This window comes from Pimephales promelas, chromosome 6 (assembly GCF_988280905.1).
Source record: "Pimephales promelas chromosome 6, fPimPro1.hap1.1, whole genome shotgun sequence".
NCBI lineage: Eukaryota > Metazoa > Chordata > Actinopteri > Cypriniformes > Leuciscidae > Pimephales > Pimephales promelas.
Window position 1 is genome coordinate 8077499 of NC_142774.1, and position 20612 is coordinate 8098110.

Genomic DNA, 20612 nt, shown 5'->3' on the forward strand with positions numbered 1-20612 from the left:
TATTATGAGTCTGATTCAAGAGAAATACTGATAAAATTCTCTTAACCCAATTATATAAATCCTAAATGCAGTGAATCATTACCAGTGACTCTACAGAGCTTTTGTAGCTCTTAACAAGTACAGTTAAATCTCACCTGTCGAAGCTGCCACTGCTAATGCATTACAATTATGCAAACAATGAGAATCCTGACTTAATGTGTCTTATTACTACACTTAAATGAACCTTTAAAGCATACAGAATTCGACAGCTACCTGAGCTTGGAGCGAACAAGGCTTGAATGTTCTGAAGAGGCCTGGATGGTCGTTTGGACACAGGACAGGCTTTATTTCTAGGGTATAATTCAACATAACGGTGGAAGATATTGATCAGACTATGCACAGTCTATTCTAAAAATGGGACCTTTGCCGCTTGTAATCATGATTATCATGAGAACAGCTGTGTTGAAAAACAGCAATTTCTTGTGTGATGACCATAAACTTCTATTTTACTAGAGGTATCAAACACATGTTCAAGCCTTCAATAGCTTGGGCAATAAATCTTTTATATTGGGAAGTCTAGATCATGTGCAAAGGTCAGTAGTGTGGGGTTTAATAGATCTCGGATCTGAGAGAATAACCTAGCAGTTAGCCTGTGCTGAGTTATACCTGATTACATGTAATCTGGATTATGTAATTAGATTCCAAATATTAAAGGGATAGTTCACTTTGAAATTAATTTTCGATATGTTTTAGCTTACCTCAAGGGCATTCAAGATGTAGGTGTCTTTGTTTCCGCAGTAGTTTCAATTTTGATATTTTTAGGTCAAACCGTTCTTGTCAGTCATATAATGGAGGTCTATGGTCACCACCTTAAAGAGCATCCACAGAGAAGTCCAAATTAAACACGATTTAATGACTCGTAAATGTAAGTACATATTGATGGCCCAAGACACGAAACGAGCGGTTTGTGTGAAAAAAAAAAGAACTGTATTTATATCGTTTTTACCTCTTGTAACCACAACCACGTCCAAGTGATCTGAGGGCGCGGGCGCTTTGTGGCTGTGGTTGCAGGTAAAAGGTAAAAACGATATAAACACTGTTTTTTCTTGGGCCATCAATGTGTACTAACATTTACGAGTCAATAAATCATGTTTAATTTGAACTTCTCTGTGCATGCTCTTTGAGGTGGTGACCATAGACCTCTATTATATGACTTTTCTAAAAAGCCTACGGCTTGTATACATTTAGAAGTTCTTCCAGGTTTGTGCAGACCCACAGCATTTGAATACTTGATTTTATTTTGATTGTTTTTTGTATTAAAATTGTTTATTTTGTTTATTGTTTATTGTATTAAAATTGTTTATTTATACTCATATACTCACGAACCCCTGCAGTTTCATCCCGAACACGAAGAATGGACTATATATATAATTTTTTTCCGTTTGTAATTTTTTATATCAGTATGGTATGGTTATATCAGTTTCATATCAGTTTATCATACTCAAATGAATGTGATAAATGATTTATGTCAAAAGTAATCAAAAAGTAGTCAGATTATATAACCTTAAATGTGTGATGGATAACGTTCCTAACTGCAATTTTTGTACTGTAATTTGGAATGAGTAACTGAATTTGTAAGTAATCGACTGCATGTGGCATTTCTTCCTCGCAAGTGATGAATGCACATTTGTTACTAGCAAATATGCGTCTGTGCGGTTTATGCCAATTTTCATCATTTTAACACGATTTTTTTATGTGCATGTCTCTTTTCCTACTTTTCCAATTAAATTTATTATGCAAATAAGGATTCATGTATGCACTGTACGCTCATATGATTATCTAGCACCATCTTAATTGCCCCAGATTAAAATCTAATCTACTTAAATATAATTTCAAATCAGTATTAATAGCCTTTTCCGACACCTGCCTGCAGATACTCTTGTCACCTCAGCCCAGCTGTAATCTCCAACATAATGTAACCAGTGGGGGTTAGTGCCGAGACAGCGGGAGAGGGCAAAAATCCATCTTCCTTCTAATTTGAGTGAATGTGTATCATATGCTAAGCTGTTATCAATACTATCTTCTCTGAGAAATAGCTACACTGTATTTTAGGGTTTTTCTGACTGGCAATGCTGACATATTGCAATTTATTCACACACACTAAACATGCTATCTAAATCAGGTCCTCTATTGTTTTTAAACTTTTTACATATTTAAAATAACACACACGCACAAAAAAAAAACTGCTTTATGAGATCTCTTTTTATGAATCAATGGCCCTAAAGAGGGATTGTGTCAAATTTAGCAAACTTCCGGGGCCAAATTTGTAATTGCAAACTGACATATTTTTACCTCTAAAATTTTTACCTCTAAAATTTTATTTTTGTAGGGTTAGGGTTAGGCTAATAGCACTTAGTTGAATGTGTTCAGTATTATCTAATCAGTAACTACTGTTTTTCATACCTCACTTAAGACTACTATAAAGAACTATATACAGGTTCATAATTAATCCATAATGTATAATTTACACTGTAAAAATGAATACGACTGAATATGTTAAATCTAATCAATAAAATTGAGGCAACAGATTACAATCAATATTATTAATTAAATTTAACAAATTAGAATTGAGAAAGCAAACCATTTAAAATGTAGAATTTAAAACACATTATTTTTTTTTTAAATATCAGAAAAACAAATAGAGTTCAGTGAGGTCAAATGATTGTGAATTAATGATTATGTTAAAACATAACCAACACCATCACATCACCTTTTCTATGTTCATCTGGCGATTATAATTCACGAATCACAGCCAAAAAACATCTAAAGTTAATGATTTAAGAGTCAAGAGCCCAACTAAAACACACACTGATCTCCATAATGGTGACATAATAAATATGATTTTCTCCTTCAGTGATTCTGCTTGTTAACATCAGGTGTCTTCTAATTTGTTAAATTTAATTAATAATATTGATTGTAATCTGTTGCCTCAATTTTATTGATTAGATTTTACATATTCAGTCGTATTCATTTTTACAGTGTAGGTAATGGTAACCCATTAGTAATGAATCGAGCGTTACTACATCCTTCTAAAGGAACTTCTAATAATTAGTAGTTTTTCAGTAGTAGACTATTCTAAAGTGTTACCAAAGATGAAGTGTTACCAAAGATGACCCCCAACACACAGAGACAACATTAAAAAACAAAATTAGATCATCTAAAAAGCCCGTCTCTGCTGAAGAAAGCTATCCTACTGTTATAGTCCATGTGCGCTGATGTGTGAGGACTTAGCTTCTCCACGGTGAGCTCCTGCAGTTTTGTCCCTGTCAACACTGGCGCCTTGTCTAGCCATGACAGGAGAATAATGTCACTGCTGCGCGCGTGCACGTGCCAAATCTGTCACAAAAACAACACATCTTCAGAAATTGATATTGAGTATGTGAAACAACTGTTTATGTGGTGAGCGTTTAAAGCAGTCACTTGTGATATTTGCAAACAGGAAGTCTTAGAAAAGTTCGAACCAATATTTAAATTGTGTCGTCATGTTTACTCACCCGCCTCATGTCGTCCCATTTGTGTTCTGGGGAAGAATGTTGAAGTCATGGATAATTTGCAAAATATAAGCCTCAAAAAGGATGCAAAACTCACCGTAAGTAGGCAGGTGGTCCACATGAGTGGGTAGGTGTCAAGTCTCAAGTCTTCAGAAGTCACACAAAGCAAATAATTGGTTAATAATCATCCACTCCAGTGAGCTCTACGTGATCGCTGCGACCGAATCATTAAATTAAGTGAGTTGAACTTGAGAACCGAATCAGTTCATATGAACTCCGGTTGTGAATCAATTGCACGAATTGATATTATCTTGGTAACACTTTATAATAGGCCTACTGTACTTAATAACTAATGAACTAATGAGTAACGCACTATTAAAATTCGAACTACTATTAACTAACAAAAAAAAAAAAAACTGTGATTATGAAGTAGACTCGCATGAGTCGTTTGGGCGGATTTTATTGTATGCATTCTTTTTGTTTTGTCAAGTGACATAATCGATCACCGTCCATTGTCAATGCACGAAACATGGTGTTTTTTAATGTATTTATTTATAACAATTAAATTATTATATATTCTGCATGCGACAAGATATATTGTAAAACAGAATATAAAACAGCTATAATAAGTTACATTTTGCATGCTGTTTATGTATGCTTAGGGATGCTGAAGTAGTAAACCAGTAGTAATCGAGCTCAAGCGTATTTGTGCATAAGCAATAAAATCCTTGAGTATCAATTTTAATGCTAGCTAATTCTCTAGGCTATTTAAAAATAAAACACTTTCAACCGTGATACGCTACCCCCCCCCCCCCCTCTCTCTCTCTCTCTCTCTCTCTCTCTCTCTCTCTCTCTCTCTCTCTCTCTCTCTCTCTCTCTCTCTCCCTAGACGCAGCAGCGGCTTGGATTGGATTCAGTACCTCCCCTATGTGCAGCCTTACTCCATCATCACATCCCTGAACGTGAGCGGTGTAGCTGAGGAGCACTTCTTTAAAGCCGGACACTTCGCTGGAGTTGCTTCCCTGCGCGTCTGAGAGTCGGAGGGAGGGGAGAAGCATTCCCCCAAATCTCTTTTAACGATGGAGACCGGTCTGGGTGTATTCCATGGCGCCCACTTTACTCTTTCTACCTGGCTTATTCTTTCCTCCGTGTGTGTTTTTCCAAATGTAAAGGCAGATATAAGTTGCGCGCCATGTATGTCGCCAATGCAAGTGAATTACGCAGGGGATGAGCATCTGCGTGAGCCGCCCGATTCTAGGAAATATCCGAGACAGGATGAAAAGAAACCCAAGCTGATCACAGTTCTTTACCCGAATATTGGAGTACCCACTGGACGAGAGGCGGATGGTTTTCCAGGGATTGCACCGAAACTGGAAAGAAACGCTGAGGGGATGAACTCCCGTGACCCTTTGAGGAACTTCACCGAGTCCGCTTTAGATGAAGAATTGTTTTCGGAAGAATATGTGGAAAGTGTTTCCGAATTGGAATCCGAGGACGCATCAGAGAGAGTCAAAAGGAGCGTGCCTGAGTTTGAGAGCGCGCGGAGCGTTGATACCCGCTCGGAGGAGCAGAGAAAGACCTCCAGTGTGCGACTGGATGGACAGAGTAAACGCGCCGAAGTTCGCTGGAACAAGGATGATGAGCATGATGCCCGAGGATCGGATTCCAGACCAGACGAACCCAAACTGGCCAGCAGCACTTTTGCTCTGGCTGGAGACTCCGCGCACAACCACGCAGTCGTGTACTGGTCTGGAAAAAACAGCAGTGTAAGTCCGCAACATCCACTTCTGTTCTGTGCAATAAAATGCTTTTAACTCATCTGGCCCATTCTGTCTTTGTTTTGCTGCCAAGAGTTCTTGACAACTTCGCTGGGAAAACATGCGCATGCTGTTTTGACTCCATGATTTATAATGAGCATTTCTCCTGAAACGCTCACCCCTCAAACATATCTGCTGAAAAGACCATATCAAATCTAAGCTAGCTGATTAGGCTGTTGTTACAGGGATGTTGGCACTTTTCAGCTAGGCTGGGAGATCTCTAATCACACCACTAAGATGATCTAAATGTTTACAGAAATCCCCTGCTCTGAGCGTTAACCACCTGTTTGTGAAACACGAAAGAGTATCAAGCACAATAGGACTTCTTGCGATGAGCTGGAATGTATTTCATAGTGTTACTAAAATGACATTCACTGGCATCATTTACGTTTGTTAATGTGCGTATTTCTAAATGGCATTCAGTTAAATCTGCCGGGGTAAAGTCTGTAAATGCAAGATCTTTCTGCACTGTCTGGATATTTGTTCTGATGAAACGATTTGCTTGGAGAGCAGGTTGTTGGCTAGAGCCTCCTGCAGCACTGTCTGCGTTTTTTTTTTTTTTTTTTTTTTTGGATTGGAGATTTTTGGATTGGCAGGATACTTTATAATACTTCACATCTAAATAATTCAGAGATACACAGTCGATTTTGTAGACTGAGGCACATAGTAAATGCTTCAAGTGCTTAAAGTTAAAGAGAACTGGGAAGTTGCGCTTAAGCATGTCTGCAGAGTATTGCCTGAATGTTTGGATTTTGTTACAGACAGGTGGTGTTTGATGATAGTGAAACGGAGAGAGAGAGAGAGAGAGAGAGAGAGAGAGAGAGAGAGAGAGAGAGAGAGAGAGAGAGAGAGAATGTGATTTTCAGATTTTTTTAACAGATTTGCATGTCTAAGACATGTTTTGTATGGCTGTGCATGTCTGTAGGCCTACTTTATATTATATTGTATTATATTATATCATATTATATTATATTATATTATATTATATGAATCTATATGTGACATGAAGCAACCATTGTACAATATCACACTCTTAGAAGAAAAGGTTCTATATAGAACCTTAAAAGGTTCTTTCAGCGTTACATATTTGGAACCCTTAAAAGGTTCTATACAGAACCATTTTTAAGGGTTCAATAAAAAGAACCATTTAGGGTTCTTTGAAACCAGGAAAAATGTTCTATATGGAACCTTTGGGGTTCATTCTCATTTTTTTGGACAAAACAAATTATACAAAATGTATTTATGAATGCATGTTAATCATCACAAAATTAAATTAGAATATATTTAGATCACTTTATGTAGTTAATCAATATCACACGAAGAGTGCCATGTTTTTCTCTTCCAAAAATCAGCATGATTACAATGTGATATTAACAGTTTAATAAACAATAATTTAATAACAACTACAAAATGTTGCAGAATAATAATATATGAATGAATAGCCTATTAAGAACCTTTGTGCCAAAAGGGTTCTTTCTTGTCATAATGGAACCTTTAGCATAAAATGTTCTTTGGAGTTGAGTAAAGAACCCACGCTTCATATATAGAACCCTAATAAACTCTTTTTTCTAAGAGAATCTTTAATTCATAATGAACAGTAATATTAGGCAGATTTTGGGTTGAATGTTGCAAATAACAAGGTGTTAGACATCCAGCAAATTGAATTTTATAGAGAAGGGCAAGGTTTTCTTTTAAATAAGAAGCATTATTGAAACTTCCTTCTTATCATTGAAAACTTTTATTTTCAAATGTAGAATATATGGATTTTCGGCACAAGATGAAGTCTGAAGTCACTGATCAAGAATAAGCTTTCGCCTTTAGCTCATATAGTTAAGGTTTGTATTTGGCTTTAGGCAACTGATCCGAGACCAGTTTTGTCAAATTTGTCCCAGGGCAGTAATTTGAAGCAACATGCAGTGGATTGAGAGGATCGTTCTACCACAGTTATGCTTTCTCGTTTAAGCCCAGACTGTATTTGTAAAATAATTTCTCCAGCTGTTGTGAATCAGTTAAAATGCTCACCCTTATCAAATGAACCACCTCATCCATTATTGTCTTTCTTTGTGTCCATTTGCACAAAAAGAGTACAAAATAGATAGTCCAGCGTATTCAGGCCATGTCATATTACATCCAGCTGTATTAACTTGTTAGTAGTTGTCAATGAAACATTCACAGCGATTTTAAGAAGAGGTTACTGGCCGCCAGGTCCCGTCCCTCATCGCCACGGCTGTAAATCTTCTATAATTATCTTCAGGACTGAAGCAGCCATTTTGAAAGATTCTGTCCTGTTCAGGGTCTGCCTACTCAAGCATGTTTTCCCTGCTTGCATGCCTACTGGAGAGCTTTGTCTTCATTGGCTGGAGGTTTTATGAGAGATGAATGAAGTGTGCCAGGGCAGAATGTGTGATTTGATTTTTTTCCCTATAGCAGGTCCATTTTAAGTAAATCTCTTTTGCATAATGTTGTTTATACAAAAGCTGCAGGTTTCTGGTCCCAGCCACTGCTCTTATGTAAGATAAACCTTAATATATTTTTTTTCAGGAGGCACTTACATTAAACAATTTGGATGCACATGACTGAATTTGCTCCATAACCTTTTTATCTATAGGTTTATGCCTAAAAAAAGGGCCTACATGTACATTTCTTTACAAATCAGAAATGTTATTATGATTAAATGTTATTAGGGCTGTGCAAACACTCTAAAAATTGCTGGGTTGTTTTAACCCAACTTTGGGTCAAATATGAACAAACATTTATAGAGTGACGATTATTGCGATTAACTGCATCCAAAAATAAAAGTTTATGTTTACATTATATATTTGTGTGTGCTTACAGTAGTAATAGTAATTATTTTGCATAAATGCACACACATGCATGTATATATTTAACCCAAATATATAAATTACATTTTTAACCCAATGGCTGGGTTTGGTTAAAACAATCCAGCATTTTTTATAGTGTATAATATATATATATATATATATATATATATATACAATATTTGCGCATAAATAATTCTGAAATATATACATGCATGCATTTGTATTTATATATGCAAAATAATTATACACAGCACACACACATGTAAACAAAAACTTTTATTTTGGATGCGATCAATCTTTGCACAGCCCTAGTAATATTATTCCGTATCTGTTATGTAATATTTTTTATGTAAAATTTATTTTATTTTATTTGTATTAATATATATATTTTGAATAAATGGATGAATTGGACTATTTCACAGCTAACGAGTCCCCAATATACATGTGCATTTTTCTTTAGCACTGTTTAAAAAGCATCCCAAGATGAAGTCTGCTTCGACTATTTTATGTCTCACCATTGTAAGAGATATTTCAGAAGTACTGACTATATGGGGAAGTGGATCCACTCCACTGGAGCTTATCACTGGTGTTTTGTTTCTTGGACTAAAAGTAATTTATTTATTTTATGATTCACGTGTTCCCATGCTTCTGATGTCATGCATGCAAAAGGAAAATGAAGCATCTGATTTGCATAAGATCCGACTTGTAAGCCTGGCATGCACGAATGGATTCTGATATAGTCCTGCTTTACGGAGATTAGGTCATTCTTATAGACCCCGTTGTCATATGCACCAAGGATTTCTTTGATACACCTCAGTGAAAGTCATAAATATAAGCGGCAAATGAGCTTTGTCAAATCGCTGCTGTTATATTTACGCCATCAAGCGATTCACTAAACATGGGGGTCAACGGTAAGAACTTGGCATTGGTTTGTTGGTTTAAATCTGGACGTTCCCAACAACAAACCCCAATAATAGTGCATGTATTGTGTTTATCACTAGTTATAATTTATTTAGGACCACCTGGTTGTGTTTTTTACATACGAATGGCTTCATTGGTTTGAAGGACAGTGGAGGATCTCTAAAATGGGAATTGCTTCTCTCAAGGTGTGAATCTCGATTGCTTTGTGAATTGGGAAAGCAGTGTTTCGCATCTAAGACCTTCGTCATTCCTCTGTCAAACCATCTGTTCTCCTATACAATCTTTATATAACTCAACATGTGCTCCAGAAGTCCTGCTTGGAGGCATTTGCCCTTTTGTGTTGAAGGATGTTGGCTCATAAATGGGATGTTTACTTTTAGGAGACACATCTGTCAGGTTTCTAGTTTGTTGGAAAGGCAGGGTGGTTTGTGGTTTGTTGAAGACACTTGGGCTTTTATATGGATATTGTATACACTGCTTGATTTTGATGGCTCTTTTAGTTGTTTCAGTGCCAGTGGGTGTATCTATAGTTTTTTTGTAAACTTGCTCTTGATCAACTTTGATATAAAAAACGGCACGTTTTAAAGTTGAATTGGCACCACTAGTGACGGAACAGAAGTGCGGTCTTTTTTTAGCACAGAAATAAAGAGTTAAAGAGTTAAAGTTAGTATTGCTTGAATTGTTTTGACAGGATTAATATAGTATCCAATTGTTGTTCATTTGGCTTCAAATGCATTAAATGGATAAAAAGTGACAGTAAAGACATTGTGTTACAAAATATTTCCATTTCAACTTTTTACTCATCAAAAACCCAGAAAGATTCACGGTTTCCACGAAAATATGAAGCATATCAACTGTTAACATCAACATTAAAAACTTCAGTATCAAATCATATTAGATTGAAGAATCATATGACATTGAAGACATTTTGGTCGAATAAATGCACCCTGGGTGAGCATAAATGATTTCTTTCAAAATCATAAAATCTTTCCAACCCCAACATTTGACCAGTATAGTATACAGTATATTCGACTGTATAATAGATTATTAATAATCATAATATTTTAGATACAGCCCCTACTTTTTTTTCGAAAGCATTTTAATATTTTAAGCCCTCTTAGCCAGCCAAACTTATTTAGTAGCCAATAACTCATAAATGGCAGATCTTCAACAACATTTGTGCACTCCTGAACATGATTCATTGCCACTAATGCATTGTAGAGAGGTTCGTTTATTTTGTGTGGATGTTAATTACTAGTAAAGGAGGCTATATGGAATGTTATAAATAATTTAGCTATTCTAATGTAGGATATGCCCCCCAACCGCCAATTCATGTTTACACATTAGTTTCCCGGCCCTTTTTTTCTGAAGCTGCAGTCCTCCTGGTGAGAGCCGGCGGTACAGTCACGGGATAATCTTCCGAATTGTCTTTGGAGACCAGGTTTTGGCTGACTTTCCATGATTTTTGAACACTTAGCTACCCCCAAGTAAAAGTTAAAATGTTTTGTTTTATCCCAGCTTGAAGAGACGAATAAAATTAAACCATTTGTGCTCTGATTTCCCAATCTCTCAAATGTATGTACATACACACACACACACACTGTATATATATATTTTTTAATTAATATTATTTATTTATTTCATCAAATACAGTTCACCTTTAAATATTTTAAAAGTGTCACTGTCTTTTGTATTCAGAACTGCAGAAACTGTCATTTCCTTTTATTCAACCTTTTCATTCATATGCCATTTATCTCCCTAATATTCGCAGTTTCCAAGCTTTGTGTGTGCAGAGAGCATGCAACATTAAACACATCCGACAAATCCTCATTCATCACAAAAAGCATCATCTACCGGATGAGAATCACGAAGAGTCAGTTTACAAGCTGCCTAAATGTAGCCATTATCTCCATTGTTGGGGAGTCATAGTAGAAGGGCTGAAACCACAAGAGACAGAACACTCCGGCATAATCACACGCTTGGCCGCTGAACCAGAGCAAGCAACAAGGGTGTCTCTGCATCTATCTGTCCCCCTATGTTAATTACACTGATATAACAGAGTGTCAGATGTGATTTGGTTTCATCTCTGTTGCGTTAAACACTTTTTTTCCCCCACTGGGCTGCTCAACAGTCTCTCTCTCTCTCTCTCTCTCTCTCTCTCTCTCTCTCTCTCTCTCTCTCTCTCTCTCTCTCTCTCTCTCTCTCTCTCTCTCTCTCTCACACAGACTGGTTGGATTTTGCTGTGCTCCGATGTAGATAAAAAAAAGTCTGCTATGATATCAAATGCATATCTTGTTGAAATCACTTTAAAATGCGGTGCTGTCAGATACATGTTGAAGGAAATAGCGCTCTGGAAGATGTGTTAGGATTCAGGGAGCTCAAGTACATTTTGATCTAACCATCTAGGGATTCAAGGCTGGAATGATCCACAATGGTGTTCTGAAATTTCATAAAAAAAGAAGAAGAAAAATGATAAATATTTGAAGAATTATGTAAGTAAATTAGTAGAGCTGTCAAACGATTAATCGCGACTAATCACATCCAAAATAAAAGTTTGTGTTTGTTTACATAAAATATGTGGGTGCACAGTGTATAATTATTTTGTATATAAATGCACACACATGCATGTATATTTAAGAAAAAAATATATAATTTATAAAATATTTATATTTACATATAAATCTATATACAATATATACATGAAAATATTTCTTAAATATATACAAGCATGTGTGTGTATATGAAGAGTTCAGATGCAAAAGCCTTTTGAAATTTTCTTCTAGAATGATCATTTTTATCAAGCTTGTATATTTAAGTTCAGTAATGTCACTTAAATGGCAATGATAATTACCTATTAATTGTTATTTAAGTGAAATTACTGAACTTAAATATACAAGTTTGATAAAAATCATCATTAAAGAAGAAAATTTCAAATTTAGAGGCTTTTGCATCTGAACTCTTCATATATATATATATATATATATATATATATAAAATAACTTTATATATATATATATATATATATATATATATATATATATATATATATATATAATAAACTTTTATTTTGGATGCGATTAATTGTGGTTAATCGTTTGACAGCCCTGTATATTAGTAAAAAAAATGCATAGATTATTACAAATCAATTTCAAATCATTAAAAAGTATTAGATCATTTATAAGTATAATTTAGTGTGTTTATGTGTGTTTGTTTATATCTAGAGTGCACAGGCTGATATTTACATACAATCTGCAAGAAATCACATCTTTACCGCATGGCACGAGCTGATTGGCGAATGAGATTGCTTGCTCAACATTTACCGCTCCACCTCCCCTAGTTCCACCTGTTAGTTTTAGCCATCTATCCTGTAACAAAGATGAAAAAAATCCCATATCAAGATTAGATTTGGATAAGAAACATATCGCATGTAAAACCATATAAAAGTGTCCTAAATGAATTCTAGTAAACAATCAGCTACAAATGACTGTGAAAGAGTTCAGACTTGGTTGACTGTGTATCCAGAGAGTTCATCTGGACCGTGGCTGTGTCCTCTCTCAGGGAGAGTAGACATGTGCCCTGAAAGTGTCTCTCCCACACACTTTAATCAGGGGAAAGACGGATGAATAAGACATGACTGTAGACCGGCTACTCACGGTCAACTAAAGGAACTCTGTACACTCGTGTGTGTTTGGTAGAGTCCTCGAGTGTGTTTCATGTTCATTTACAGCAGCTTGTGACGCAGACTAATACTGACAGATTCCTCCCTAGAACCAGCAGTCTATCCACACACTGTCAAATTAAAACTAATCTCCTAGCTTATCGTCACTACTGGCTAAAACCAAAATATGCTGCATTTACATTATTACTCTTTCTGACTACTTCTGGCAAGTCTTATGCTTTTCTGGCCCAATACACTGCACACAAAACAAGCTGAGTGTACAATTTCCCTTATTCAAAAGGATAATGTGTATAATTTGATGATGTGATAGTTTGCTTGGCCTGGCCCATGTTTTCTTTGTTTACATTGACTGAGAAAAAAGGAGATGCTTTGTCAGGGAATTTTGCCTTTAAATAAATTATACTCAAACTAAGGTACTTTATAGTGCAACAATTGGGTCATTCTACAAACAAGTGGCATTTTTGCCTTCCACATGCATGCAGTGCCAACTTTTACAGTGTGTCACAGTCAAAGATGTGTGTTATATTAAGCCAATATTTATTGAATCAAAATTACAGTTAATTTAATATATATATTGAATTATTATTATGATTTAAAACAAATATTTTCTATTTAATTTTTTTTTCTGTGATGATGGCAAGGCTGAATTTTCAGCATCATTAGTCTTCAGTGTCCTTCAGAAATCATTTTAATATGATGATTTGGTGCTCAAGAAACATTTCTTATCAATATTTGTGGAAATGGATTTATTCAGGATTCTTTATGAAATAAAAAGTTCAAAAGAACAGCCTTTATTTGAAATCGAAATCTTTTGAAATATAGATTTCATATCACAGCTTTTTAAAAAATTAAGAAAAAAGTGATTGTTGCCATATGGCAACACTATGCAATAAAGGGTTAAGTTTTAGTTTAAGTGTAAGTTTCACGTTTGACGGGGGGTTAAACCGTGACATCTAGCCTCCGCGTTTTCCAAAGTGGACCAACATGATTATTTCACGTCTTGTCGTGATACTGGGTTGGAGAAATGTTGTTTTGGCCACTTTGTTTGATAAAATCACAACAATTTAACATTTAAGCAAGAATGGGACTTGAACTCAGGTCTTCTTGATTAAAGCCCAACACTTTATCAACTGAGCCACTGAGTCTGTTGAGTTCAACGGTGTATTGGATGGGTTATTTTTATTGCGGGTTTGGTTTTATTTGTTGGAAAAATAAATATAGAAATATAATTTGACACAAGAGGGCAGTATAGCAATATATATGGATTTGAGTTTAAACTATCACTATCAGTTAATCTACACGTTTTCCAAAGTGGACCAACGCGATTATTTCACGTCTTGTCGTGATGCCGGTTTGGGCACACTGAAGTTACAGGAGTTTCTTCACGTTGCTAAACATGGTTTAACGTCGATGTAACGTTGTTTTTAGCGTACCTTTTGCTTAAACGAGGAGCTGGGGGACGCCGGAAAAATAGACATTTTACTGCTTCATTAAAAACGTGACATTTAGACGTTTTCTTCCTTCGGCGTGGATCAAGGTAATGTAAAATTACATTGGAATTATTAGAACCATTTAAATTACATTGGGTTACCATTGTGGAGAAGAGTGGGGCATTTTGTTTGGTTGTTGACTGATTTAATTATTTTCGACTGCTTTGGTCGAAGGAACTTAGCATTTAACTACATTTGACTCACAACTTCCATTTCATGTCTACTTACTTAAAGCTATTACATACATTAACTTCAGAGGTTTCTGTAAAGCTTTAAACCAATTTTGAAACCTACTCAAAAAAGGTACTCTACAAGGCTGTGTTGTAAACTAAAGGCTGCTAAAAGCCCAATCTCAATATTTCAAAAGGAAATACGTCAATACAGAAGAGAAAGGTTATTCGGCATATTCATTTCAGTGTCACTGCTACAGTAAACGTCTATCATGAGGGTTTTTTTTGTTGCACAGCAATTACCTAGAGTTGTTTTAGACTGTGAATCCTTCATAAAAGTGTTAGATAAAGTTATGCGAGTAGTACTGTAACCTATAGTCTAATTATTTAGTAAGGCTAAACAAGCCAGAGTGGGTTGCACCATAAACACAAGCATATAGACAAATTAATTGGGTGAACAGTATAGGTCAAAGACAGAATGCAATTAATTAAGTGACATCGATTCTTGGATGCAAAATCTACAAGAGGCCAGTGTTGCCATAGTGATACAAGCACTCTTTTGACACGCTTCTTGAATCTTTACCAAATGCATTTTTTTTTTCAAACTACAGAGAGACCACACAGTACGCTGAGCTCTTCTTTTAGACCTGGGCACGACTCAAAACACAGATAAGTGCCTGAACCGTGCAAGATTCTGCTCTGTTGGACTGTTAAACTCAGCCCGTTTTCTCTGGCATCTGCAGACACCTAAGCCCACATATACAGAGACTTTTAAAGAACAAGAGCCTTTAAAAATTCATCTGCATTTTCTGTTCGGCTCCTCTTGAGTATCCATTAGGCCTTCCAAATCGGTTACAAAAGCATTAAATGTTAAAACGCAGTTCAACACCAAGGAATATTGACAGAAAAACACTTTCATTCTTCACACTTTATCACAGTGTTGTTTTAACACGAACAAATGGGTCATCATGAAACAAGTGGTTTGGTTTATGGCGAATTGATTGGATGGTTTTGGTTTGCTATTGGTGTGATGTCATGTGAGTGACAAATTGTCCCCGCCCTTTTGCCAATAACCATGTCATCAGGGAAGAGATGTCTCTACAAGAGGAAGGGGAAGTTGTTTTAATTAAATAAAGCAAAGACATTGATTGAAGAAAACCAATGGTGCGCACAGATAAATACAAGCAAAATTCCATTAAAAAACAAAGCAAGGATTGATTACATGGTGACTTTAATGCCCAATTGTCCAAATTTTGTAGTTTAGAGCTTGGTGACAATGTAAACAATCATAAATCTGAGGTTGTTGATCTGAGGTTGAAGACTATGATCATGTAAATCACTTGTTGAAGTATTAGAGAAGAGGCAGGTGGGCTTTATAATTAAGCTGGAGAGCACATTCTCATTCTGGAAAGCATTCAATTGGGCAACAATTCTGCAAAAACTACACTCTAACAATTGTTGGATTGTTTTAACTCAACTTTGGGTCAAATATGGACAAACCTAGCCATTGGGTTACATTTTTAAATTACATTTTTAACCCAACGTTTGGGTTTGTCCATATTTGACCCAAAGTTGGGTTCAAACAACTCAGACTTTTTAGAGTGTATGTCATCAATATATTTTTGTCATTTCCAGGAAGAGAAATACCTTTTTTATGCATTTCCATTTGGATGCGCTTTTTTTTATTACATCACTAGACTTAATGTCAATTTTGGGTCAAATATGGACAAACCCAGCAGTTGGGTTAAATTTAAGAATAGCATTTTTAATCCAACAATTGGGTTTGTCCATATTTGACCGAAAATTGGATTAAAACAACCATGGGTTTGTCAACATTTGACCCAAAATTGAGGTAAAACAACAACCCAGCATTTTTTAGAGTGAACAATTGATTGGCATACTTTATTCTAACGAGATTCTGAGGAGATTTGTTTTAACCCCCTCCCTCCAACAAGACAATTTTCCATAATCTAATCAATTCCCAGTGAATAAAGTTTTGTATATTAAAACTGGCGTCGTCTTGGTACGACTTTGATTATGGTTTCGTTGAACGATGTTCGTGCCCGCCAGTCATTACTTGGTCACCAGAAAAGTATGAACATGTGGTTAATCTCAGAGTTTGATAAAGCAGGGAGGAAATTGCTTTCAGCCCTTATTACATGTCTAACAGTTCATGTGCACCTGGAAGTTTTCAATCTCATCTCAACTCTGACTCTAAATTCAAAGAAGAGAGACATGAAGAGAGTGATACAGTGAGAGATGAATATAGAGATGAATGATCAAGGTGCCAAAAGAAAAATGGAAGGTTGAGATAGCTAGAACAACCGAGGAGAAACAGCTTGTTTGCCTAGGCACTCAAAGGGCCAAGGATAGCACCGGACAAGCATGTTTATATGGGTATGTGTGCTTTATTGTTGTGCCCATTTAACACAGTCGCTGAATAGCGCTATAATTGTTCACCATGGTGGTTGCTATGACGATCCCGAGCATGTTTGCCAAAGGGAAGACTGTGAAAGAGTGAATTAAAACTATCTGATCCTTATTTACTGAGCTTCGTCCAAAAACACATTGCAGTGCAACATGTGAGAAATCCCACTGGTTGGTTAACAGTTGGAGCTTCGCTAGATGTATATCTGGCTGTAGTATGCTGCAATAATGCCTGGCTTGCACACTTACCATTGCACTGTTAGTCTCAGTTCTCTGTGCTTAGTCATTTGAGTTCAACCCTCTAGGAATGCCATTAAAAGTTCACAAAAAGCATTGAAAATACATTTGATATGTGTCCAATTCTTTGACGGCTACAATTGGAGAAGGGACAGAATTCCTCGTTGTAAACTAAACACGTTAAAATATTAGTTTGTGTCGGCATCTATCAGATTGTTGAATCTGGATCAGTGATGCTTTCTTATTTTTCATGCATTCTTTTTTAAGATACCTTAGACACTGTGTGTGGATGTGGTTATTGTGTGTATACCATTTTAATACTTTTAGGAGTACCAGATGATGTTGTAATGTCGCTTATTGAGACAAATTTCCCTATCAGGGACAAATAAAGGATATTTCATTTACTGTGGCTTGAAGAAAGAAGTCTTGTTCCCATGATATTTAACAATTATATAAAAGACACAGCAGGGCGGTTCAATTTGAGAGGACACTGCACTTAAATTGTTCAGTTGTGAACAAGATTTCCAAATTAAAAGGTGGAAGAAAAGTGGGTAATTAAAACACACTGGCCCAATTACATTTTTGATGCATGCTTGGAACCGCAGCGATAATAATTATCTTAAGAGCATGTTTTACTTATCTCATTGTTACTCTGCCATGGCCACGATTGGGTGGATTTTCTTTTTGTTTCGTTGATTTGTTACAGAATTTTTCAGCTGTGATGGATACTGTTAATAACTTCTGTCATCCCAAGTCTTAAAGGGATACTCCACCCATTTGCATTAAGCTTTCCATTGTTAGAAACCCAGTTATTGAATGCTCATGCAACACTCTCTCATTTTTTGAAGCGTATTGTATGTTTAATGCACAATGGAAATAACTTGTATATCACCTAAATTCCAGAATCATCAGCAAGCTGACTATCTAAACAGCGCAGTTTAAATGGTTGTCAATTAATGGGACTCTAAATATCATTTTGTCTTTAATAAGATTTCCCCAATAAATAGGCAAGAATAATCCTGGAGTCCTCCATGATTCCTGCTCTTTCCGTCAACAAAGCACGCACTTTCTTACTCTCACCTCACGTCGCTCCAAACCCATCCCCGAATCACTTTTTTCTTCTTCTGTGGAACATACACTGTAAAAAATATTGTTGGTTTAACTTAAAATTGAAGTAACCTGGTTGCCTTACTTTTTAAGTTGATTGAAATGGAAAAATTGAGTTAATACAATGAAGGAGATTGATTTAATCAGAAACTCAAAATATTATGTTATCTGAACCACAAAAGAAAAACTGATTTGACAAAAGAAAAAATGTTGTGATTACAAATCATGAAAATATTTTTTTTACAGTGTAGAGTTTTTATAATTTGTTCAGTATAAGAAACTATAAGTTTTGAACAATTTGTCGAAGTTTTTTTTTTTTGGGAAAACCATTACTTTAATACAAATTCATGCACTGTAAAAAATATATATTTTCATGATTTGTAATCACAACATTATTTCTTTTGTCAATCAACTTAAATAATTTATGTAGTTCAGATAACATACTATTTTAAGTTTTTGATGATTAAATCAATCACCTTCATTGGATTAACTCAATTTTTCCATTTCAATGAACTTAAATTTTTAAGGCAGCCATGTTACTTCATTTAAGTTAAACCAACAATATATTAGAGGTCAATTAATATTTACAGGGTATAGCAGGACCTGACCTATTCCGGTTGAGATTTAATATATTTTAATATGAATACATAGATGGCCCGTCTAATTAGCATACAATGGAACCGTGCAAATATGCAAATAGCCAGCTTTATAAATCTTTTAAAGCGCATAATTTTCCGCTTTTCCAGTTTAAAGTTCATATTACTACTTATTATTCAGTGCTGAGGATACTGCCTTTGATTTCATTGGAAACCATTAAATGTGTAATTTTTCACCTTCCCTTCTCATTCATTTTAATTTGAGCATATTACAGAACAATTGGCCATTTTTTCTGTAGCAGTGTATGTGAATTCATAGGAAGGATTAGATGGAGTTCTGAGCTTCGAGAAGTTCGAGAAACACTTTGCACATTTGCATGATCTCTGCAATTTTATTAGTAATGAAATATAAAAAGCTGTTTGCTTTATCAGACCAATCAGGTTGCACCTTACGGCATTTTTCACCCTCCTTTGTATAACTTGTTCTCTATAGGAACACAAAAGGAGATGCTACACTTTTTCATAAATCTAAAATGCATGTCTTATCTTGTCAGGCTGCGGTCTGAACCAGGGCTTTCCTGGGCTTTGGTAAAGTATTATCTGAGAAGCGGCTTAGACCATTCTTTATGTGAGTGTGAAAATAAGTTGCACTTTTGAGGGCAAGCGTGAGCTGAAATGCAGCTTCTCTGTATGTATCTCCACCAATGGAGAGTTCATACAATGTGAGCATGACCGACACAAGGGCCCAAGAGGTCAGAGCCGTTCTACTGTATGGACATTTGTGTGTGTGTGTGCTTCTGTGTTATGCACACGCCAGTGAGCAAAAAGATGACCTCTTGAGTTCTTGAGTGTGAAAATAAGTCTGCGTGTTGCACTCTTGAGGGCGAGCGTGAGCTGAAATGCAGCTTCTCTGTATGTATCTCCACCAATCGAGAGTTCATATAATGTGAGCATGACCGACACAAGGGCCCAAGAGGTCAGAGCCGTTCTACTGTATGGACATTTGTGTGTGTGTGCTTCTGTGTTATGCACACGCCAATGAGCAGAGTTCTTGTGGCTCATTGGCGTGAACATAACTACACAAATACACATCGGCATTTCTCACTTCCAGTCTTTCATACTGTACTTGCAGTCTTTCACACACTTTTATTTAAATATATAATATTTTACAATATTTCCTGTAACAATATGTTTGATTATATGAATACAGCTTTGATGAGCATAAGAGAATTCTTTCAAAAAGATTTGAACATTGTTGAGTTTGGAAACATTACTATTTTTAAAGGAGTAGTTCACTTTTGAAAAAAAAAAACTTTTGCTGATAATTTACTCACCCCCATGTCATCCAAGATGTCCATGTCTTTCTTTCTTCAGTCGAAAAGAAATTAAGGTTTTTGATGAAAACATTCCAGGATTTTTCTCCATATAATGCACTTCAGTGGGAACCAAACGGTTCAAGGTCCAAAAGACAGTTTCAGTACAAACTGCAAACTGTTCAAAGGGCTTTAAACGATTCCAGACGATTAATAAGGGTCTTATCAAGCGAAACGATCGCTCATTTAATAAATAAATTACAAAGTTTAAGTTTTATAAGCTCAAATGCTCGCCTTGCTCTGTACTGTGATGCACGTTCGTGACTCAAAAATGAATGAATCCTTTTCTGAGTCATTTGGTTCATTCAACAAACGAAACGAACGAATTGACTCAGAAAAAGATTCGGTCATTTTGAAAAACCTTAATTACTTCAGTGTCACATGATCCTTCAGAAATCATTCAAATATGCTGATTTGATACATACTGTATAAGTGTTGGTTGG

The 20612-nt window shown here is 35.8% G+C and overlaps 1 protein-coding gene across 1 annotated transcript in view; it reads left to right on the forward strand.

Moving 5' to 3' along the window:
* The first annotated feature begins 4434 nt into the window (after positions 1-4434).
* The window catches only part of sorcs3a (sortilin related VPS10 domain containing receptor 3a), a 228898-nt gene continuing 212720 nt past the window's right edge, over positions 4435-20612 (forward strand). Inside the window, exon 1 of the mRNA XM_039681809.2 lies at positions 4435-5296. Coding sequence (XP_039537743.2) covers positions 4610-5296 — 687 coding nt within the window. The 5' untranslated portion in view covers positions 4435-4609. The remainder of the gene's footprint in view (positions 5297-20612) is intronic.